This window comes from Hipposideros armiger, unplaced genomic scaffold (genome assembly GCF_001890085.2).
Source record: "Hipposideros armiger isolate ML-2016 unplaced genomic scaffold, ASM189008v1 scaffold_188, whole genome shotgun sequence".
Lineage (NCBI taxonomy): Eukaryota > Metazoa > Chordata > Mammalia > Chiroptera > Hipposideridae > Hipposideros > Hipposideros armiger.
In genome coordinates this window covers 239,370-260,125 of record NW_017731538.1, presented here as the reverse complement: position 1 = coordinate 260,125, position 20,756 = coordinate 239,370, and the positions used below count along the sequence as shown (strand labels likewise).

General features: G+C 34.4%; 1 protein-coding gene across 1 annotated transcript in view; it reads right to left on the bottom strand.

The window, feature by feature from the left end:
• USP47 (ubiquitin specific peptidase 47) overlaps window positions 1-20,756 on the bottom strand; it is a 122,847-nt gene that overhangs the window by 43,658 nt on the left and 58,433 nt on the right. Inside the window, exons 10-15 of the mRNA XM_019652824.1 lie at window positions 6,066-6,161; window positions 5,829-5,981; window positions 3,468-3,635; window positions 1,501-1,632; window positions 983-1,059; window positions 349-404 (exon numbers count right to left, since the gene is read on the bottom strand). Coding sequence (XP_019508369.1) covers window positions 349-404; window positions 983-1,059; window positions 1,501-1,632; window positions 3,468-3,635; window positions 5,829-5,981; window positions 6,066-6,161 — 682 coding nt within the window. The remainder of the gene's footprint in view (window positions 1-348; window positions 405-982; window positions 1,060-1,500; window positions 1,633-3,467; window positions 3,636-5,828; window positions 5,982-6,065; window positions 6,162-20,756) is intronic.

The window sequence follows — 20,756 nt, the reverse complement described above, 5'->3', positions numbered from 1 at the left end:
GGGATTAAAGGCAATGTGTTTTTGACTGTAATAAATTTTTTATTTAAGCATTCACTGTATTGTTTGATCACATCTCGTATAATACAATCTTACTGCAAATAAATATCCCGTTTATTTAATGCCGAGTAAGTTTTTTCCCTTAGTGTATTAAAAAAACAGTTCAATTTTTTTTAAGTGTTTTTACCAGTTGGTATTATCTCATAACAGTCTTTATAATTGATTCTTCCATGTATATAAAAAAACCTTAATGGTCCTATCCTTTAAAAATGATTATTTGGGTTTGCAAATCTTGCAAAAGAAATTAGTTTATAATAAAGATTAAAATCAAGTAACTGTATGTTAACATACTTGCATTTCTTGCTGGATCCTTCAGTCGATATATCAGCATATATGCATTTGTGGAGCTAGTAGAAACATAAAAAAGATTAACGGGGACAAACAGCAAATTGTAAAGATTCCATTTCCTAGCATCAAATATTTATATAAAATAGTTTTTTGTTGTTTTAAACAATTAGAAAATCATTTAACTGTTCTTGGACAGGTTCAAATTTCATTCTAGAAAAAAAATCTACTTTGCTTTTACTGACACATTTATGAAAAGATTCCATACCTCCTCTTGGTAACACAGTAAAGTCTTCAAAAAACCCGTGTCCTAGAATGATTACCACAGTTAAGTCGGGAGTCAGCAAATTTTTTCTGGAAGGGCCACACAGTAAACGTCTTAAGCTTTGTGGGTCATATTATCTGTGTTTCAATTACTTAACTCTGATGTTGTAGTGGGACAAGGGCAACACAGAGTATTTAAACAAATGAGTATGGTGGTGTTCCAAAAACTGTATTTCCAAAAACCAGAAGTGGGCTGGATTTGGTCCATAGATTATAGCTTGCCGACTCCTGGGTTAAATCTTTTTAATGGCAAAAAACATTGAGAAGCTATAATTAATTCTAACTTATCAACACTAAAAATTAGGAAGTTATTTACCTTGCAAAAGCACTGGAGTAATAGCCTCTGCTTCCCGAAGATCCACCATGTGTTTTCTTAATGTCCTCTTGTGTTATCTAAAAAGTTGTTATATTATTTACCTTTGGGTAAAGTCTGTAACACCATTACCTTTATGTCAATATGTAACCCAATTTTAACCTCAGAGTTCAACGGACCACACAGATACCAATTTACAGAACGTAATCATAATCAGTGGCTGCTACTGACCAAGCGGTTCTAGTGCTCCTAAACAGCACCACACAAACACTCAGGGCAAGAGGAAAATTGGGAATCTATCTCTGCAGACACTCAACAAGCCCCAAACAAAATAAAACAAAACCAAGAAACAACAATAAACAAGGCAGGAAATTTACTGAAAGCAAAAACCAAAACTCTGATTTGGTATGTGTCTTAAAATGTTTCAGTGGACAGTCTCCCATTTCAATAAACCCTGCTATTGACAGAAACATCCCTCCTCTTGTTTTTCAGAATGATAATCTTGAAAAATCCCTCCTTACCCTGCTGACATGTTGATCATTGAAGCTGTACCACTGTTCATCACTGAATGACTTTATACAAGCATAATAATGACCACCAGCAGCACTCCCTGAATGAACCATAACGGAGAAGAGCTCATAGATCAAAGAATTCTGAGGGGAAAAATAAAAGTAACTCAGAGAAGAGGAAAAACATGGAACATCTACTTGTATATTTCCTATTGTCTATTAACATATAGTCTAGTAACATGTTAGTTGTCCTATATATTTATTGTATGTTAACTTTCCTATAAGATAATCAAATGGCAAGTCACCACATAATTTTATATACCTCAAGTTTCACTGAATGTATTCCTTCATATTTTAATTATGCTATAACCTCTGGTACTATGCATATCTGAAATATAAATTTATCTATGTAAAAAAGAAAATAATAGTATGAAATTTTAGTAGATGGTGCCAAATACAAGACTATCCTGATATGTGCTGTCAATATCAAGATATCCCAAATAACAATGATTTTTATTCAAATAAGATTCTATTTCCTTTACAGAGGAGCTGAGGGATGTAATGATTTGGAACATCTTCTAATGTAGTTACATAATATCTGTGATATAGTGATCTACTGACTTGACATTTCTCAAGTATTTGAAGCTGGTCCAACATTAGAAAATGAATGATGTAATCCAGGTTGAAGAAGAAAAATTACATGATCATATCAGCTGACTAAGAAAAAGCATTTGACAAAAATCCAATACCCACTCATGATGAAAACTTTCAACACACTGGGAAGAGGGGTCCCTCCTCAACTTGATAAAGAACATCTACAAAAAACTTACAGCCAACATCATGCTTACAGATGAGAGACTGAACACTTGCCTCGTGAGATTAGGACCAAGGCAAGAATGCCCTCTCTCACCACTCCTATTCAACACTGTAAGGGAAGTCCTACCTAATCTAATAAGATAAGGAAAGAAAAACCCTTGTCTATGCAGAAAAACAGACACAGGGTTAGAATTTGCTCTTGAGCCACAGTGTGCCAAACCTCGCTTGAAAGCGAAGTTCTTTATACTAAGTTATATTGTATCCCTACATGATTCATTTCATAGCAATTCACATTCATCTATCTGCCCTGAAAGAAATAGATAATTTTAAAAGGTAAAGAAAGGATAGTAGCAATGGTGGTGAGAATAATGGTCTTGGTCTAAAAACAGATTTATGCAAGTGAAACACTATACTCAAATATTGCCTAAAAAATTCTATATGTAATATGACTGTAAGACTTGAGCTAGTGATCAGTCTTCATGCTAATGATTCATATTCGTACAGTGCTCAAGATACTTTGATGGATAATTCTCCCCTCAATAAAGCAGATTATATGAATGTGAAAGAAAAGGTTTGATAAAATGTTAAAAATCATTGAAACAGTGACAAAAAAGGTTCTATCCTAGAGATATTCCAGTTTTGTAGTTTTAAAATTAAAATCCATGGACCTGTATCATTTTTTGAAGTGCCTTAAGGGCTGTCATGAGTGTGGGGCAGGGGAGAGGAGGAAGACTGAGGGCTTTGTCCTTCCCCTACCTTTGTAAAGGGTTCCATAGCCAGAATTTAAAAATCAAAACATCTAGTCTAACGCTTTTCGTTTTGTTATGAGAAAACTCTGGTAAGATGTAAGATTTGGAGGCTTGCTTCAACTTTAAAGGCAAAAGTCTGACTATTAGGACCCTTTCTACACCACCACCCCACTTGCTTACATAATTACAGCTCAGCTTCCCAGAAATTAATGCTTCCATTTGTAAGAAGTTTTTCCTAAAGTTTAATTATGATCACATAACTGCATAAAAAGCATATCTTAAAAAGTCTTGACTGTCAAAAATTAAACTTTTAGAGAGAATTTTATCAGTCACACAGTTACAGAATTATATATAGCAGCTCAGAGATTACATTATTCTCTCTTTCAATTAAAAACCACAAACTATAAAAGGTACCTTTTCAAGACCAGGTTTTGAAATCTTTTCAGTTCCACTATTGCTTTCAAGGCAGATCCCTTCATCAACACCATCATCATTGGAGAAATCATTGCTCATTTGATCACTGTGACAACTGCCTTCATTTTCTGCTCCACTGTCAGTGCAACTTTCAGTCTGAGGGGATTTCTTAATAAAACATAGTTATCTTACAATTACAAGTTAGATGAAGGGAAAATATATACTAAGTAAAACTTTTTATCTATATGCTGCTAACTTTTTCATATAATTTAAGATACTATTATTAATAAAAATACTTATTTTACTTTAAGTAAATTTAGTTTCTCTTAAAAAGTGAGACCTTAAATAAAATTAAACAAAAAAAAGTATTTTAAAAGCACTTCTATTAATGTCCTTAAAATTTTAAGTGATTCAGAATTCTATTAAATCCCATTTATGTTTATAGTTGCAAAGTCACAATGTAAACTAGCATTTCTTTTGCCAAAATCCATAAAAGCAGAGAACTTAAGCTCGAAAACGAGCTTCTTTGGTTCTCAGATCTCAAAAGATATCATGTTTTCTTGAACAAAAAGTTTAATTCAGTTTATCACTCTGCTAGGTATTATAGACAATTAGAAAGAAAAACAAGACATTGTATCTGCCTCAAGAATGTCATACTCGTGTTTGGAGGTGGAAATGTAATAATAGCCAATCACACTTTTCAATGCTTTTAAAATTTTAAAATCCCTTTCATGCAAATTTAAATTGAAGAAATCTACTTCTTAGGTATCCTCAAGTAACTCTTTCCCCTTTCCTTTAATATTTTATACATACCTAAAATTTTTTTATTTGAATAACTTAAGAATTTTTCTCTAAGGCACTGCATAGGAGTTCCTAAACTAACCAAGCAATATAAAAATAAGTACCAATTTTTTGCCAAGAACTTTGCTGTTGGGGCTATATCTAACATAAAGTCTTCATTCCTCTAGAAAGCTTGGTTCGAGGAAAAATGGAGGTGAAAACCAATTTCAGAACTCTACACTAAGCCCAAAGAGATGATCATTTCTCATCTCTTTTCTTAAGAAATGAACCTAGAATTCCTACAAGTTCCCGTCAAACTTTATATCTTGGTTTTCTTCCTGTGGGAAAGATTTCCCTTTACAAGAAATATATTAGGAATATACGGAGTACAGATCTAATACTGATCTCTGTTTGAGCAGGAATCCTACTAAGATTATGTCTCCTTTGAAAGTTTGGTCTACTTTGGGTAGATTTCCTAGTGTAAGCACAAGCATTTGAGATATTACTTTAAATTAAACCTTTCAATATGTTACCTGGTCATAGGTACCATTCAATGAACATCCACTTTATCTAAGGCACTCTCTTATAAAACCTATAAAAAGCAATTATTGTCCTACTTTACAGACAAGGAAAGTGAGGCTCAGAAAGTGTGGTTTTATCTAATACCACATTGGATAAAACCTGATGAGTGTTTAAAATTATTTTTGAGCTCATGAGAAAAGGCATTTTTATAACTGTAGTCATCAGTTCCAATCAGAAAAAAATGCTTCGTGCCAGTTTTGTGAATATAATCGCTTGGAAACAACTATGTTAAGTAATTGCAAATATTCCCCATAATGAAATCATATGAGTTTCCAAAAGAATATAGTGGGACATGAATTTTTTATTGGCTTAAGAGAGTGGAACAAGAGAATTTGGAAAGGTCAATGAATGGAAGAAATTGATGAGCTTTATCTGTGTACTTCAAAGTCCCATTCTCAAACTATTTTAATAAAGTTTTAATTTAAAAAAACTAATCAGAAAAGGAAAACCGACAAAATACCCTTCTTTTCTATCTTTCTAACCTAGCCAGTTTAAGAGCAGGCAAACCTTAAGTGAGACTAACCCAGAAACCTGAATCCTTGAAAAAGACACTAAGACAAATAAAAGAAATTAAGGCCATCCTACCTAGTTTGCTTCTCATTCATTCATGTATTTGTTCTGTGTTTCTTATATACCACAAGTGAAGCCCGCCTCTAGACTGGTTTGTTTCAATAACTGAGAAAGTTATGAAACATAAGATTATCACTCAGATTAAAAAAATAATTCCAGAATTTTAGATCCTTTTTGTCTTTTCAAAGAATATCACAAGTTACTTGATATTCAAGCAAGAATATCTGGAAAATATTTACGGTGGACAGGAAAAGCTTATATAAAGTTAGTTCTTTTAATAGAACTTGGCATTAGAAAATAAGAAAAAGCTTCCATCACGAAAACAATCTACATAACATCAGTGTTAAGTTACCCCAAACAGCTCTTTCAAACACGACTGACCAAATGGATTAATGAAAAATATAACAAGAAAATATAATAAATACTTACCTCATCTTCAACATCAATAAATGTACTCATATCTAGCTCTTCGGGAAATGTCATCCGATCATTCAATTTAATCCTGTGCATGGTTGTATAATCAAAGTCAAACCTTTTCAATTGTAAGGTCAGCAGATAAGGGAAATGCAAAAACCGAAGACCCTAAAGAAAGGGGGAGGGGGGGAACCTATTAAATATTGACTATTATCTCAGGTAATTGAGTATTAATTTCTACATGGCATTTACCTTTCGTGCATCGCACTTCTTCTTACAACGTTCACAAAAATATTGATTGGGACCATCCAGGATCTCTGGCTGAATAAATGCATGCAATGCTTCTTCCTAGTTAGAAAAAAATTGTTTCATAATTACTTAAAAATATAATGTTAATGACAAAGTCCCGAATATAAAAACACTGCAATTACCAAAATACTTGTAAGTAGAATGGCTAGAAAATTAGGAACTTGAAATGTAAAAAGAGAAAAAAAAAATCAACAAAATAATGTTTTTATAAAAACTGAGCAAAAACATAATTACTTATTTCATTCTGCATGAGATCTGCCTTTCCTACTACTGCACATCACAGTTAGTTATTTCTACCTAATTTTTACTGATTTTACATTGTGGTGTTTGGCTTAATAATAAAAATCTCAGTCTTTAGATTAAAAAGTAATTCCATACTTCTTAGAAAAGCAGTTACATGTAGCACTTAATCTTCTTGTAAAAGGAGACATTCTTAAACTGTAACACTGTAACTCTGAAGAATTCATACTACCCATATATTTAAAAATCTAATAAATCCTTAATCACTAGATTCAGGGTCAATCAGTGATCCTCCACTGCACTAGTTATAAAGGTTGGAAAAACTGCTGTCTTCTCATTGCCTGTTAGAGATTGCTCCATTTGGAAATGTATGAGAGCTCCTGGACTGTTCACCTAGTGAAATCATGTGGTTCTCATTTCTCCGCACAGCCTTAAGACAGAAGCAAGAAATTTAGTATGAATACTGGCAAAGAATTAGTGGGCTTCAAATTTTTTATTTCAATTATTAATCACTGATTTTTCACAATCAAAAAATAAATCTTAGTTAAATACAACATACAAGATTGCATACTTCAAATTTCATTTTATGTCATCTCTTCTTCACACACGATCTAAGCACAATTACTGACAATATTTATTACATATAAAGAAAAAGAAATAGAATAATTAAGATAAAGTATCTTTAAATATTTCTGTTCCTCAAAAGATAAAGGAGCTTGATCTGGCAAAATGGATTTAGTTGTAAAGTGGCTGGCAAACCTTACAAAACCACTGTTCACATACTGTTTGATACAGCTCATTTAGGAATAAGATCAAAGATATGAAAAGATCTTCAAAATGCTTCTAACTTCATCCACCTCCTATTTGTTCTCAAAACATAAGGAAGAACAAAGGTGGGGAGACCAATTAGCTGGGGGTGGAGGGGTTCCATAAGACCAAGCATTTTCCTGGGAATCTTACGAAAGGACACATTTGGAAAATGTTTTTTCTCTAAAGGCATATCTTAAACATAAAAAAGGTCAATTCTGTAAAAAACAACAGAGAAAAAGAAGCTCAGAGAAATCAAATCTATAGCTTAACATAGAATGGTATCAAATTCATCAAGTTTTCCAAATAGAAGTTATTTAAATTAGTAAAACATTCAATATCTAAAAAAAATCCGAAGGGGCGAAAGAGGGAGTGAAAAATTATGTAACTCAAATCCTACCTTACTAAACTAAGGTGTGTGTGTATTGGTCTCTGGCTTACAGATCATAGCTAGAGCTACTTTTTTTTTTTAAACTCAGAAAAGTTTAAAGAACAGAAAATTCCCATAAACTCTTTACTCAAACTCACTAAGTTTTAACATTTTGCTACCTTTGCTTTCATTATCCCACCCAAACACACATTCTTATGTATATTTTTTTGGAACCATTTGAGAGTAGGTTCACACATCATGCTTTTCCTCTTAATACTTCAATGTGACATTTTAAAAACAAGATTCTTACATAAATATTAATGATATCAAACTAAGAAAAATTTAATGTTGATAAAAGTGCTTTTGTCAGTCCCTATTCCAATTCTGTCAATTATCCTAATAATGTCCTTTATAGCATTTCTTCCCATCCTGTATAGCATGGAATCCAGGATCAGACTGCATTTGGATAGCTGTCCCTTCAGATTCCTTTTGTCTATAACAGTTCCAAAGCCCTTCTTTCTTTCACGACATTAAATTTTTTTTTGTAGAGGCCAGTTATTTTATAAAATGTTCCACAATTTGGGTTTCTCTGATGTTCTTCATGAATAGATTCAGATCATGCATTCCTTTCTAGACTACTACCTAAGAAATGGTATGTCCTTTTAAAGAGTATCACAGTCACAGGTTATGATGGCCCTAACCTCCTTATTGGTGGTATTATTAACTTTAATCACAATCAGGGTGTGGTCCACTATATAGTTATTATTTTCCCCCTTGCAGCTAATAAGCAATCTGTAGAGACCCTTGGAGACCACGCAAAAATCTTGAGCCTTAAACTTTTCACCCTAGATTTAGCATCCATTAATGGATTCTTGCTTACGAGTAAGTCAAATTTTAATGTAATGTTTGCTTAATGAGCCAACTCGAAAGTCCTTTTAATAGGCAATTTAAGCCCATTCATATTTGATACGACTGATATGTTGTGTTTCATCTGTCACTAATGTATAATTAGTGTGTGAAGTAATATTTACCGTGTTCCTTTCTCTGTGTGGTATGTTTTCCTTACTGTTTATTATATTCTTTTGGTATTTAGGAAGGTTAGTAATTTTGTTCTAATGCATTTATACTTTTGTTATTGCCTTTATTCTTTATTTTTTCCCTTTTTCTTACTTAAGCTTTTAGTGTCTAGTCTGCCATTTCTAAATGGTACACTGTTTCCCACCTATTCAACAGTCTATGATTTATTCTATTTTCCATTTCTCATCCTTTTTTCAGAATGATATTCTTCATACTTTGTCTAACACGTAACATTTCATACTATTCTTCTACCCATGTCCTCACCTTTTTAAAATTTAGTCCTATTTCTACAATTTTAATGAGTACTGAATTTTACAAGTCAATAAATCAAATGCTCACAGTCCTTTTGTTGAAGCTTCCCCAGTGATGTCCTGGCTGGCTGGAGCTCATCCTTTAATAAATTCCTCAAGAAGGGCTCATGGTTATAATATTCGGTGAGTTCTTCAATATTCAAAATCGGTTTTCTATTGCCACCATAACTGAAAGAAAACTTGGCTGGATATCGAATCCCTGGCCTATACTGTCTTCCTTTGAGTTTCTTGAAACTGCTATGCTGTTGCCATAATTTAAACGTTGCTTCTCAGAAGTATGATGCCTGTCAAATTTATCATTAAAATTTAACAATTTACTAAAATATGTCTCCAAATTGATCATTCCAGGTGAATTTGTCCAGGTAAATGATGGGTCTTTCAAAAGGCAGATTTAAATGTTCTTTATTCCCAGAAAGTGTCCCTGGTATAGAATTTATAAATTTTGTTTCACCGTTGTTATTTTTCACAGACTCCAGTTATGTTGGACCTCCTTTGCTGGTCTCCCCTTACAATCATTTTCTCTGAGATCCTTCTTTTTTTATTCATTTTCATTTGATGTCCCTTAGATTTTCATTCTATTCTACTCTCTCAAGCACTTATAATTTACTCTTCATTTCTAATAGTTTTGTCTTTTTCTTTCCTGCATTTGATCAACATTGCATTTTCAAAATCCATTTCTCTCACATTTCTGGATACCAGCTTGTTTTACTTGTTTGATAATATTTACTTTAGTCTAGAGTACTGTTCTACTTTGTGCTATTTTGCTTTGAGACTATTTTCCTGAGGAATTTTTTGGGAGGTGGGGTGGGGATAGATTTTCGTAAGCTGAAATGCTTCAGTATTTTTTTTTTCTTCTAACGGTGCATTCTTCAGTTTGAGAGTACCTTCGTCATCTTAGTGAAGGCAGTTTCTTGAATTGGTAATGGAAGGGAAGAGGTTGGTGTCTTCTTTCATTTTGCAGGACCCTTAATTTTTCTTTTTCTTCTTGTTTTCTCTTTCTTTGTTAAAGCTCAGAAGCATCACCTTTTCTCTGTTTATCTCCTTCTTCCCCCAAAAACAAAATTCCTTCAAGGCTGCCACTTCTATCTCTGCTCATTCTAATACTCCTTTCCAGTAGCTGGTGTTATAAACTACCAAGTCCAGTCTATGTTCACTATTTTGGCACATACTGCTGTACTTTCTCTTTTTGATGGTGATTTTTCTGTTTTGCTTAAGTCCTTCAATCCCCTCTCTTCCATTTCATAATCTCTAAAGCTTCCCTCTCCACATACAGACTTCAGCAGCAGTGGAAGCTCTGTTGAAATTTGGTGATTATTTATTTTGTTACTGACAGGTAATTTGAAGTTCATGATAGTCTGTCTCCTAGTAATGCAAAAGGAACACAAATAAAACCCAACTAACCCATACCTTCTATGGTTTTTTGGGAGGATGTGTGAGGTAGCCACCATTATCCTTCAGACAGAGAAACCAGATAAAACTTTATTAATATATTCTTTAGTTTCTATATTAATAAGTTTCTAAATCTTCCTTACTCTAGCTTTTTAACAAGTTGTCATTGTTATCAGGATAATTATAATTAAAATTAGTCAGTTATAAAAACTAACTTCAATCTATCCATCCATTTAACAAATATATGTAAATTATATGCAAATGATGGCTAATATGGTTGTATACATTTATCTTCACTTAATGTGAAGTACAAGATAACTAAAAATCATGCCAAACTATATTTTAGATATTAAAACATAAGTTATGGATCATAAAAATGGAAAATATTATAAACACTGTACCATTAATACACACACATAAAAAAACCCCAAAAAACAAAAACTGTACTGCTTACCATGAGCTGTTATCTTGAGTATGTCAAATTCACACTTCATGCTTCTAAACTAGCTTTGGGTTGACTATGATTGTTTTTCATCATTCCAGAGCGAAGATAATAGTTTTATTTTCTAGAACTTATTTACATAGTGTACAAAATATAATTTTGCACATTTTTAAGACTATAATTTTTTTTAAAAACATCCCCAATGGGTTTTGTCACTGTGAAAATTCTGAATTTTAAACAGATTCTTGGAGTGGGAGCTCATATCCATCAGCTTGTTCAACTTTAGCGCCTGTCTCATCCCCAGTAGCTTTTCTGGAACTGCTACCTTCACCATGACGCTCCATGAGTTTTCCCAATTCAAGCTTGGGCTCCTTCAGCATTTTGCCTTTTCTAACAAAGCCATCATGGAGCAGCTCGGTTGGCAAGCCCTTTTCTGTTCTTCCAGTACAATCTAGAATTAATTTATTGACCTCTTCTTTCAAATCATTTGTCTGCACCTTTCGGGTCATGATTTCCATCGTCTTCTTCTTGATTTGGCAGACCTGTTGATGCTGAGCATACGAGGTCTTCCAAATCTGACTGTTGCATTTTTTAAATAAAACCAACAAAGAACAGACAAAGCAAAAAGCCATCGGTAGTCTCTACATCAACATGAGCTTCAACCATGGTCTGTCATTTTTTGGCCATGGAGGAGCACATTTTGTCACGGGTTAAGATCCATGCCATGGAAATTAGGCAGATTTTGCCCTGAACATCCTCAGTAATTAACTTTTTTCTAAATGCAGTTTCATCATTCTGCAGATCAGCTAGGCTCACTTCAAAAACCACGACCCTTGAGACCATCAGATGCAATTTTGGTTCCTTGAGTTCTCATGACTAGCGTTTTCTCAATATTTCTTACATTGAGCATAGCTGGTGCTTTCACATCATACCGATCTTTCTTAAAAAATGGGTAAACCACTTTTTTTTTTTGGCTTCCTTCCTGCCGCCTTTCATAAGGCGCTTATTCTTGCTGACTACCATGATGCTGCTCAGAGAGCCAAAAGGCAAGACTATCATTTTCATAGAGAATTCTTACATCCTTCATTCTCCAACTAAAAAATACCGGTTATCACAATTTTATATTTAATGCAGAAAAGTTCAGCACAGTGCAATCAAAAGATATAACCAAGAAATGGTACTGTCTATAAATTCTCTCATTTTTCTTTTTACTCTTGACCTATATATAAAATCTGTCATTCAATGTCTATTTTATTTTGAATGGAGAAATGGGTATTAAAATGTGATATTTTATTTTTCAAACTGAACAAAGATAAATAAGAATCAACCCTGATAACTATTTCCTAACTGATTTTCAGGTACTTAAAATTTTGGGCTACTGATATACAGCAGCAGATATATTCAACTATCTTTTCAGGATACATATTTTAATATATGTATGATATGTTTTTGTTTTGTCTAACTAGGAAAAGGACCCCAAATACTTTTACCTAAGCCTTCCACTTATTTTAATAGCTATTTTTGAGTTAGTTGTAGATTCACATACAATTATAAGAAATGAGAGAACCCTTGTACACTTTGTCCAGTTCCCTCTAATGGTAACATTTTACAAAACTATAGTATAATATAACCAGGATCTCAACATTCACACAATCCACCTATCTTATTCAGATTTTCCCAGTTTAAGTGTACTCATTTGTCTGTGCATGTGTATATTAAGTTTTATACAGTTTTATCACCTGTATAGGTTCACTTATCTACCACCAGTCAACAGCCTGAATAGTTCCTACACTACAAGGATGCCTTATGTTGCCCTTTTATAGTAACCGCCTACCTGTCCTCCCCATGAACCCACCAAATCTATAAGCTCTGGCAATGGTTAATCTGTTCCCCTGTTTCAAAATTTTGTCTAATCAAAAATAGTATATAAATGGAATCATATGTAACCTTTTGGAATTAGCGTTTTTCCACTCAACGTAATTCCCTGGAGATTCACTTGAAGGTTTCCTATGTATCAGTAATTTGTTCCATTTTACTGCTGAGTAGTGTTCTATGATTTGTATGTACAGCCTGTTAAACCATTCACTTGCTGAAGGACAGCTGGGTTGATTCCAGCTCTGAGACATTAAAATACAGATGCTATGAACATGTGTACAGGTTTTTGTGTGAACATAAGCTTTCATTTCCCTGGCATAAATAACCAATAGTAGTACAACTGCTGCAGTTTATGGTAATTTCAAGTTTAGTTTTACTATAACTACCTGTAACATTTCATATTCCCAGTAAGACTTATGAGAGACCCAGTTTATCCACACTGTCGCCAGCTTTTTGTGCTGTCATTATTTTTCATTTTAGCCATTCTGTAGGTAGAGAGTAATAGTCTTATGATGGTTTGAATTTGTATTTCCTTAGTGATGTTGAAAATTTTTCCTGTATGTATTCGACGTCTGTATATCCTCTTCAAAGAAATGTTATTTATGTCTCTTGCCAATTGTCTAAATGGGTTGTTTGGGTTATTTTTTACTACTATGCTTTGAGATTTCTTTACATATTCTATATACTAGTCCTTTGTCACATACATGGTTTTCAGGTATATTGGCCCAATCTGTAGCTTCTATTTTTATCCTCTTCACATGGGCTTTCAAACAGCAAACGTTTTTTTAAATTTTGATGACTTCCAACTTGTCAATTTTTCGCTTTGTGGATTGCCCTTTTAGTATCAAATCTAAGAACTCACTGCTTAACCCTAGATCTGGAAGATTTTTTTTTCTATTTATATTTCTAAAAGTTTATAACTTTACACTGTATGTTTTAGTCTATGATCCATTTTGAGTTAATTTTTGTACTAGATGTGAGGTTTAAGTAGGGGTTCTTTTTTTTTTAAGCTGAGCCATCCTGCTACCTGTTGGCAGCTCAGCGGCTGCTCAGCTCAGGCTGGACTTGAACCGCTGTTGCTCAGAGCTCAAACTCTTGAGCGAGCTCTTAACCAACTGAGCCACTAAGCCAGCCCTAAGTAGGGGTTCTTTTTATGTGCATGTGGATACACAATTGTTCTAATACCATACGTGTAAAGAGCATCCTTCCTCCACTGAATCACTTTTGTGACTTTCTCAAAAATCAGTTGTGCAAACGTGTATTTGTGTGGACCTATTTATAGGTTTTCTATTCTGTTCCACTAATAATCTATTTTTCTATCCCTCCACCAATACCACACAGCCTTGATTAAGGTAGCTACATAATAAGTCTTGAAATCAGGTATACTTATTCCTCCAACTTTATTCTTTTATCCAAAATTCTTTTAGCTATTCTAGCTTTTTAGTTCCTTTGTCTTCTACATAAATTTTAGAATGACCTTGAGTATATCATCAAAAAAATCTTGCTAAATTTTGAAAGGAACTGTATTAAAACTGTATAATTTAGGGGAGAACTGACATCTTTACTATATTGAGTCTTCTAATCAATGAGCACAGAATGTCTCTCCATTTATTTAAATATTCTTTTCAGAGTTTGTAGTTTCTAGCACATGGGTCCCAGCACATATTTTGTTGGATTTATATCTAAGGTATTTTTTTCTACAATTGTAAATGGTACTGTATTTTTAATTTCTTTCCACGTGTTCTTTGCTAATATTTTAAAACACAATTGATTTTTGTAGGTTTATATCTTGCTACCTTGCTAAAACTCAATTACTTCTAGGTTTGTTTTTTGTAAATGCCTTGGGATTTTTTTACATAAAATATGTTATCTAAAAAGGGTGGGGGACCCACAATTTAATCTTCTCCATTAACTGGTATGCCTTTCAGTTCCTCTTCTTGCCTCACTGTGTTCCCTTGGACTTCCAGTACTATATTGAGCAGGAGCGATAAGAGCAGACAACCCTTGACATTCTATGGGGCAAACATTCAGTCTTTCACCATGAAGTATGATTTCAGCTGTAGGTTTTTTGAATGTTCTTTATTCACTTGAGAAAATTACCCTTTATTTCTAGTTTTTTTTTTTATTAAAGATTTTATTGGGGAATTGCGGGGAGGGGCACAGACAAGTAGACAAATTGCTGTTTTGTTCTTCAGTCTAGTTGTGGAGGACGTCACTTCACTGGGCCATGCTGGTAATAATCCTTGTGCTCTACCCAGGTGAGGCAATTGGTTGCCAGTCATTGGTTGGCCGCTCACAGTGGCTCTCGGCAACTCACACCAGCTGCCGGCCACTCACGCTGGCTGCCAGCCACTCACGTAGCTCACGGCAGACCACTGCAGCCCCACTGCAGCCTACGCTGTCACTGGTGACTCACAGCAGCCCAGCTCCAGGTAGAGCTGTTGTTCACCATCTTAGCTGTAGAGGGCGAGCATCACTCACCCTCAATGTGGGATTCGAACTGCAGCCCTGCTGCTCAGAGCTGGTGCTCCCAAGCGAGCTCTTAACCAGCTAAGCCACTTGGCCGGCCCTTGAGAGTTTTTATCATGAGTGGATACTGAATTTTGTCAAGTGCTTTTTCTGGGTCAGTTGATGGATCATGTAAATTTTATTCTTTTGCTCTTAATATGGTAGGTTAAGTATTTATTTTTTAATATTGATCAGCCTTAAATTCCTGAAATGAACTCTACTTGGTCATGGTATATAATTACTTTTATATATTGCTTGATTCTATCTGCTAATATTTTAGTAAGGATTTTCCCATCTATATTAAGGATACTGACTGGGTTACAGTTTTTTGTTGGTGTTGTTTGTTTTAACTATCTACGTTTGGTTTAGTATCAGGATAAGATTAGCTTCATAAAGTAAATTGGGAAGGGTTCCCTTTGTTTCTATTTTTTGGAAGAGATTATGTAGAACTGATGTTCATTGCTCTAAAATGTTTTGTTCAAGTCTCCAATGAAACCTGAAACCATCTGACTTGGAGATTTCTTTTTTGAGAAAATTTTAATCATGACTTTAATACCTTAACAGTTACAAGGCTATTAAAATTATCTAATTCATACTGGATGAGTTGCAGTTTGTGCTTTTCAAGGCAGTGGTTCATTTCAGCTGAGTTATCAAATTTATGTGTACAGAGTTGTTCACTGTAGTCCCTCATTACCTTTTTGATACCTGCAAGGTCTGTAGTGATATTCACTTCATTCTTAACACTGGGAATTTGTCTTTTTTTTTTTTCTCTCTGTCAGTTTTGCTATAGGTTTATCAACTGTACTGACCTTTTCAAAGAATTGACTGTTTTGTTTTATTGTTTTTGTCTCCCAATTTTACTGACTTCTGCTCAAAATAAATTATGTCTTTCCTTCTGCTTGCTTTGGGTTTCTTTTGTTCTTCTTTTTCCAGGTTAGGTGGAAGCTCAGATTACTGATTCAAAACTTTTCCTCCTTAGTACTAATGCAAGCATTTTACTAAAGGTCAGGCATTTAATCCTCTAAGTTTTCCTCTCAGTGTTGCTTTAGCTGTGCCTCAAAATTTTTGATGCTATATTTTCATTTAGTTCAAAGTATTTTTTTTTTAAATTTCCCCTGCAGCTTTCTCTTTGACTCATGGATTATTTAGAGTGTGTTGTTTACTTTTCAAGTGTTTGGTGATTTTGTAGTTATCTTTCAGTTATTGATTTCCAATTTGATTTCACTATGGTTAAAAAACACACAGTCTATGATTTTAATTCTTTTAAATTTGTTGACGTTTGTTTTATGGTCCAGGGTATAGTCTATCCTGGAATATAGTCCATGGGCACTTGGAAAGAATGTGTACTCTGCTATTGTTGAGTGCAAAATTTTTATAAATGTCTGTTAGATCCTGTAGGTTGTGCTGTTGGTGAGTTCTACATCTTTGCTAATTTTCTGTGTAGAGGTTCTACCAATCAATTATTGAGAAACTGGCAAAGAATTCTCCAATTACAGTTGTAGATTTGTTAATTTCTCCTTTCAGTTCGGGCAGTTTTTGCATCATATATTTTGCAGTTCTATTACTTGATATATACATATTTAGGATTGCTGTCTTCTTGATGGACTGACCCTTTTAACATTATATAATGACCCTCTCTGTCTCAAGTAATTTTCTTTGCTCTATAATCTACTTTATCTGATATTAATATAGCCATTCCTCATTTCTCTTGATTAATGTTTACATGATATATCATTTTCCATCCTTTTACTTTTAACCTGTCTATACAATACATTTGAAAGGAGTTTTCTGTAGATAGCATATTATTAGGTCATGTTTTTCAAATCTAATATGCTGATCTCGACCTTTTAGTTGGTATAGTTAGGTAATTTACATGGAACTAAGACCGCTATTGCAATTTTTTTTGTTTTCTTTCTCCTGTCTTCTTGTGGACTACTTGAACATTTTCTGAATTCTATTTTGATTTATCTATAGTGTTTCTGAGTATCTCTTTTTCAGTGGTTGCTCTAGGCATTATACATACATAGCTTAACAGTATATTGGTGTCATCCTTTCACGAGGTCAAGTGAAATATAGACATTTTACTTCCTTTTATGTCTTCTTACCCTCTCCCATTTATAATATAATTGCCTTAAAATATTTCCACTACATATACTTAGAATCACATAATTTTGGTTCAACCTTCAAACATAATTTAGGAAACTTAGGAGAAGGAAAGCCTATTCTATTTACCCAGATTTTTGCTTACCATGTTCTTTCTTAATTCCTGATGTGCCAAGATGCCTACCTTGATCATTTCCTTTCTGTTTAGAGAACTTTCTTTAGCCATTTTTTAAAGTTAGGTCTGCTGATGACCAATTCTCTTGGTATCCCCTCATCCAAGAACGTCCTGATCTTCCCCTTCATTCCTGAAGAATATCTTCCCTTGGTATAAGGCTCTGGTTGACAGTTCTTGTGCCACTTCCCTCTGGCCTCCACAACTTTTGATGACAAATCTGCTCATGAAAACCAGAGTGTTTTTCTAAAAAAAGGTACCCTTTTCTCACGTGCTACCTTCAAGATATATTCTTTGTCTGTAGTTTTCTTAAGTTTGGCTATAACTGAACTTGATATAGCGTTCTTTTGGCTTATTCCTGTTTGGAATTTGCTCGGCTTCATGGATCTGTGGGTTTATGCCTTTTGCCAAATTTGGCAAGTTTTCAGTCATAATTTCTTCAATTATTTTTCCAGCTCTGCCTTCCTTTTCCTCTCCTTCCAGGATGCCAAATGACATGAATGTTAGATCTTTCGTTATAGTCCCATATGTCCTTGAGGAACTTTTTTTCAGTCTACTGTCTATTTAGATTGGGCAATTTTCATTGTTCTATCTTCAAGTTAGTTCACTGATTCTTTCCACCGTCTTCTCCATTCTGCTGTTAAGCCTATCCATTGATTTTTTTTTGGGGGGGGAGGGGATAGGGGGGATATTGTATTTTTCAGTTCTGAATTCCCATTTCATTTTTCTTTATATCTGGTATTTCTTCCCTGAGACTTTCTAGTTTTTTTTATGTTTCAAGTGGGTTTGGGACCGCTCATTGAAATCTTTATATGATGTCTGCTTTAAAATATTTGCCAGATAATTCTAACATGTCGTTTCAGTGTTTATGTTTATCGATTGCTTCTATTTTCATTCAAAATGAGATTTTCCTGGATCTTAGTATGTAGTGATTTTTTTAATTGAAATCTGGACATTTGGGGTATTACATTATGAGATTCTAGACCCTATTTAAGTCTTCTGGTTTAGCTGGTTCCTTTGACACTGCTCCAGTTGAGGAGCATTACTGCTGGATGGAAGTCCAGGTTTCCCACTTGTCTTCTGTTGACCCCTGAGGTAGAGAGAGCCTGCTCATTAGTGCTGGGCAAAGGTAGGGATTCTGGCTGCCCTGCAGGCCTCTGCTAATATTACCCTGGCGGTGAGCAGGGAGTGTCTCATTACTGCTCCCCTGTGGCCTCCACTGCCACCACTGGGAAGTGGTGAAAGTCCTGACTCTCCACTAGGCATCACTCCAGTGGGGAGAGAAAGGAGTACCTCCTTACTGTCAGGTGGCAGTGGAAGGCCAGGCTTCTCATGTGGTCTCTAATGACGCTGAACCAGAGAAACAGGGGCATGGCAGCAGGGAGGTTTGTTACTGCCCAGCAGAGATGAAACTCCTGGCTCCTTATTCAGCTTTCTCTGAAACCAACTTGGTGGTGGGGAGCGGGGGTGGAGTGGGGGGGTTGGGTTGGAGAACCTTGTTACAACTTGTTAAGGGTGTAGGTTTGGGATCCCCATTCAGCTTTGGCTGCCATAGGCTGGGGAGGGGGCCATAGTCTTTCTGTGGTGTTCGGCTAGAACCGAGCAGTTATTGCATAAAAGTTTTCTGCCTTGCTAGGCTGTCCCTTTCCTGGTCTTTTGATTAGAGAGAGCAGGCTCTTTAATCTGTGCCTGTTATTGTTTCCAGGCTGCGAACTTCTTCAGCTCCAAGTTTGGGATATATTAGGCAAAAAGAAAACCCAAGGAACTCACCCCACGTCATTCCTTGAGTCCTGAGGTCCCTAGTCTTTATGCCTTTCAGAATCTTTCTTATGTTTATTTTATAAATAATGTTCAAGATTTTCAGTTTTAGTGGGAGGAATAGAGCAATGTACATCTACTCCATCTTCCTGAAAGCAGAAGTCCGTACTTTTTAAACTGCTTCCCACTATGTTCAACCACATCAATTCCTGGAAAAATGAGGGCAGAGTCTGTGGAAGAGATTTTTCTTTATGTGATGCTTACAAATTTGGGCAAATTTGGACCATTCCACCATCCAAATGAGTTATATGGCTAAGTCAGCCACATAAGAATGTCCAAATCACCTGCTAAATTAGGGAAGGGCTTATGATATTAACTTGTGTACACTAAATACTTGAAATGCTTATGATTTCATAAATATTTATGAATTTAACAATTTTCCATTCAAAACTTTAATATATTCATTGAACTACGTTTACTTAGGGAACAAAATTCTTACATAATTTGATCTTTATAAAGACACTATATAGAACTATACAGTTAAACCCAATTTCAGACTTCTGAACACATTTTGTCATAATAAACAGATATTTAAATGTATTTACCCAATAACAGAATAAAAGTATCCTAATAGAAAATGACAGAACCGTACCTGCCACAGTGTAGGCAACTCAATAAATATGTTACATGACAAGATCTCCAAAAAATATAGTTCTAAAATTTTACTGTTAAATAGAAAAACATTTCCCTAGTTAATGTCAAACATTGAGGCTCTAACACTGTTGTTTAGTTTATGAAATATGCTTCAATACCAAAAAATTATGTTTCTCATTTTTATGTATCATTAGAATGTATTTAGGACTACCTCCTTACAATAATACATTCTCAAATGTGCTTGATAATAAGCAGATTCAAGGTTTCTCTGATTATAAAATTCAGAAAGACTGGTTTTATATAGACAGCTCTAATCGGTAAAAATAAAAAGGTTCCATTTACCCAATAAATCATTAAGAACAAAATTTTTAAAAAGACTAATACAAGTAATTTTCCAGCTGATATTAATTTTTTAGAATTAATAACAAAATATATTTAAAAAGGAAATTAAAACATTTCAGTATTCTAACTCCCCCTCAACATCCCAAGGACATAAATGTCAATGTAACGAAGTAGAAATATTCCTTAAATCACCTTACTCTAATGCAATGCTTTCCAAAATATGTTCCTCAGAATCCAAGTGTCCCTTGAAATATTAACAGATGTCCCACAGAGGAAGACAATGTTAGGTTGAACACATTAAATAAATTTCTCTACTACAGGAATCCTTAGGGCATTTAAGATAAAATACACACTGTGAACTTCCTGAAGAGGATTATAGTTACACAGTTTCCCAAATTTATTTAATCAAAGAAGCCTTCCCCTGAACATCTATTAAATCCCGTTGGAGATTAGTGTTGAACAAAACTCAATCTGAGAGATAGAGAATGGCAGAAAACCCCTTAAATACTGATTCCCTACTTAGTCAGGTAAAATTAAGACCAGAAATTCAATAAACACCATAGTTATAACTAAAAAATAATTCAAT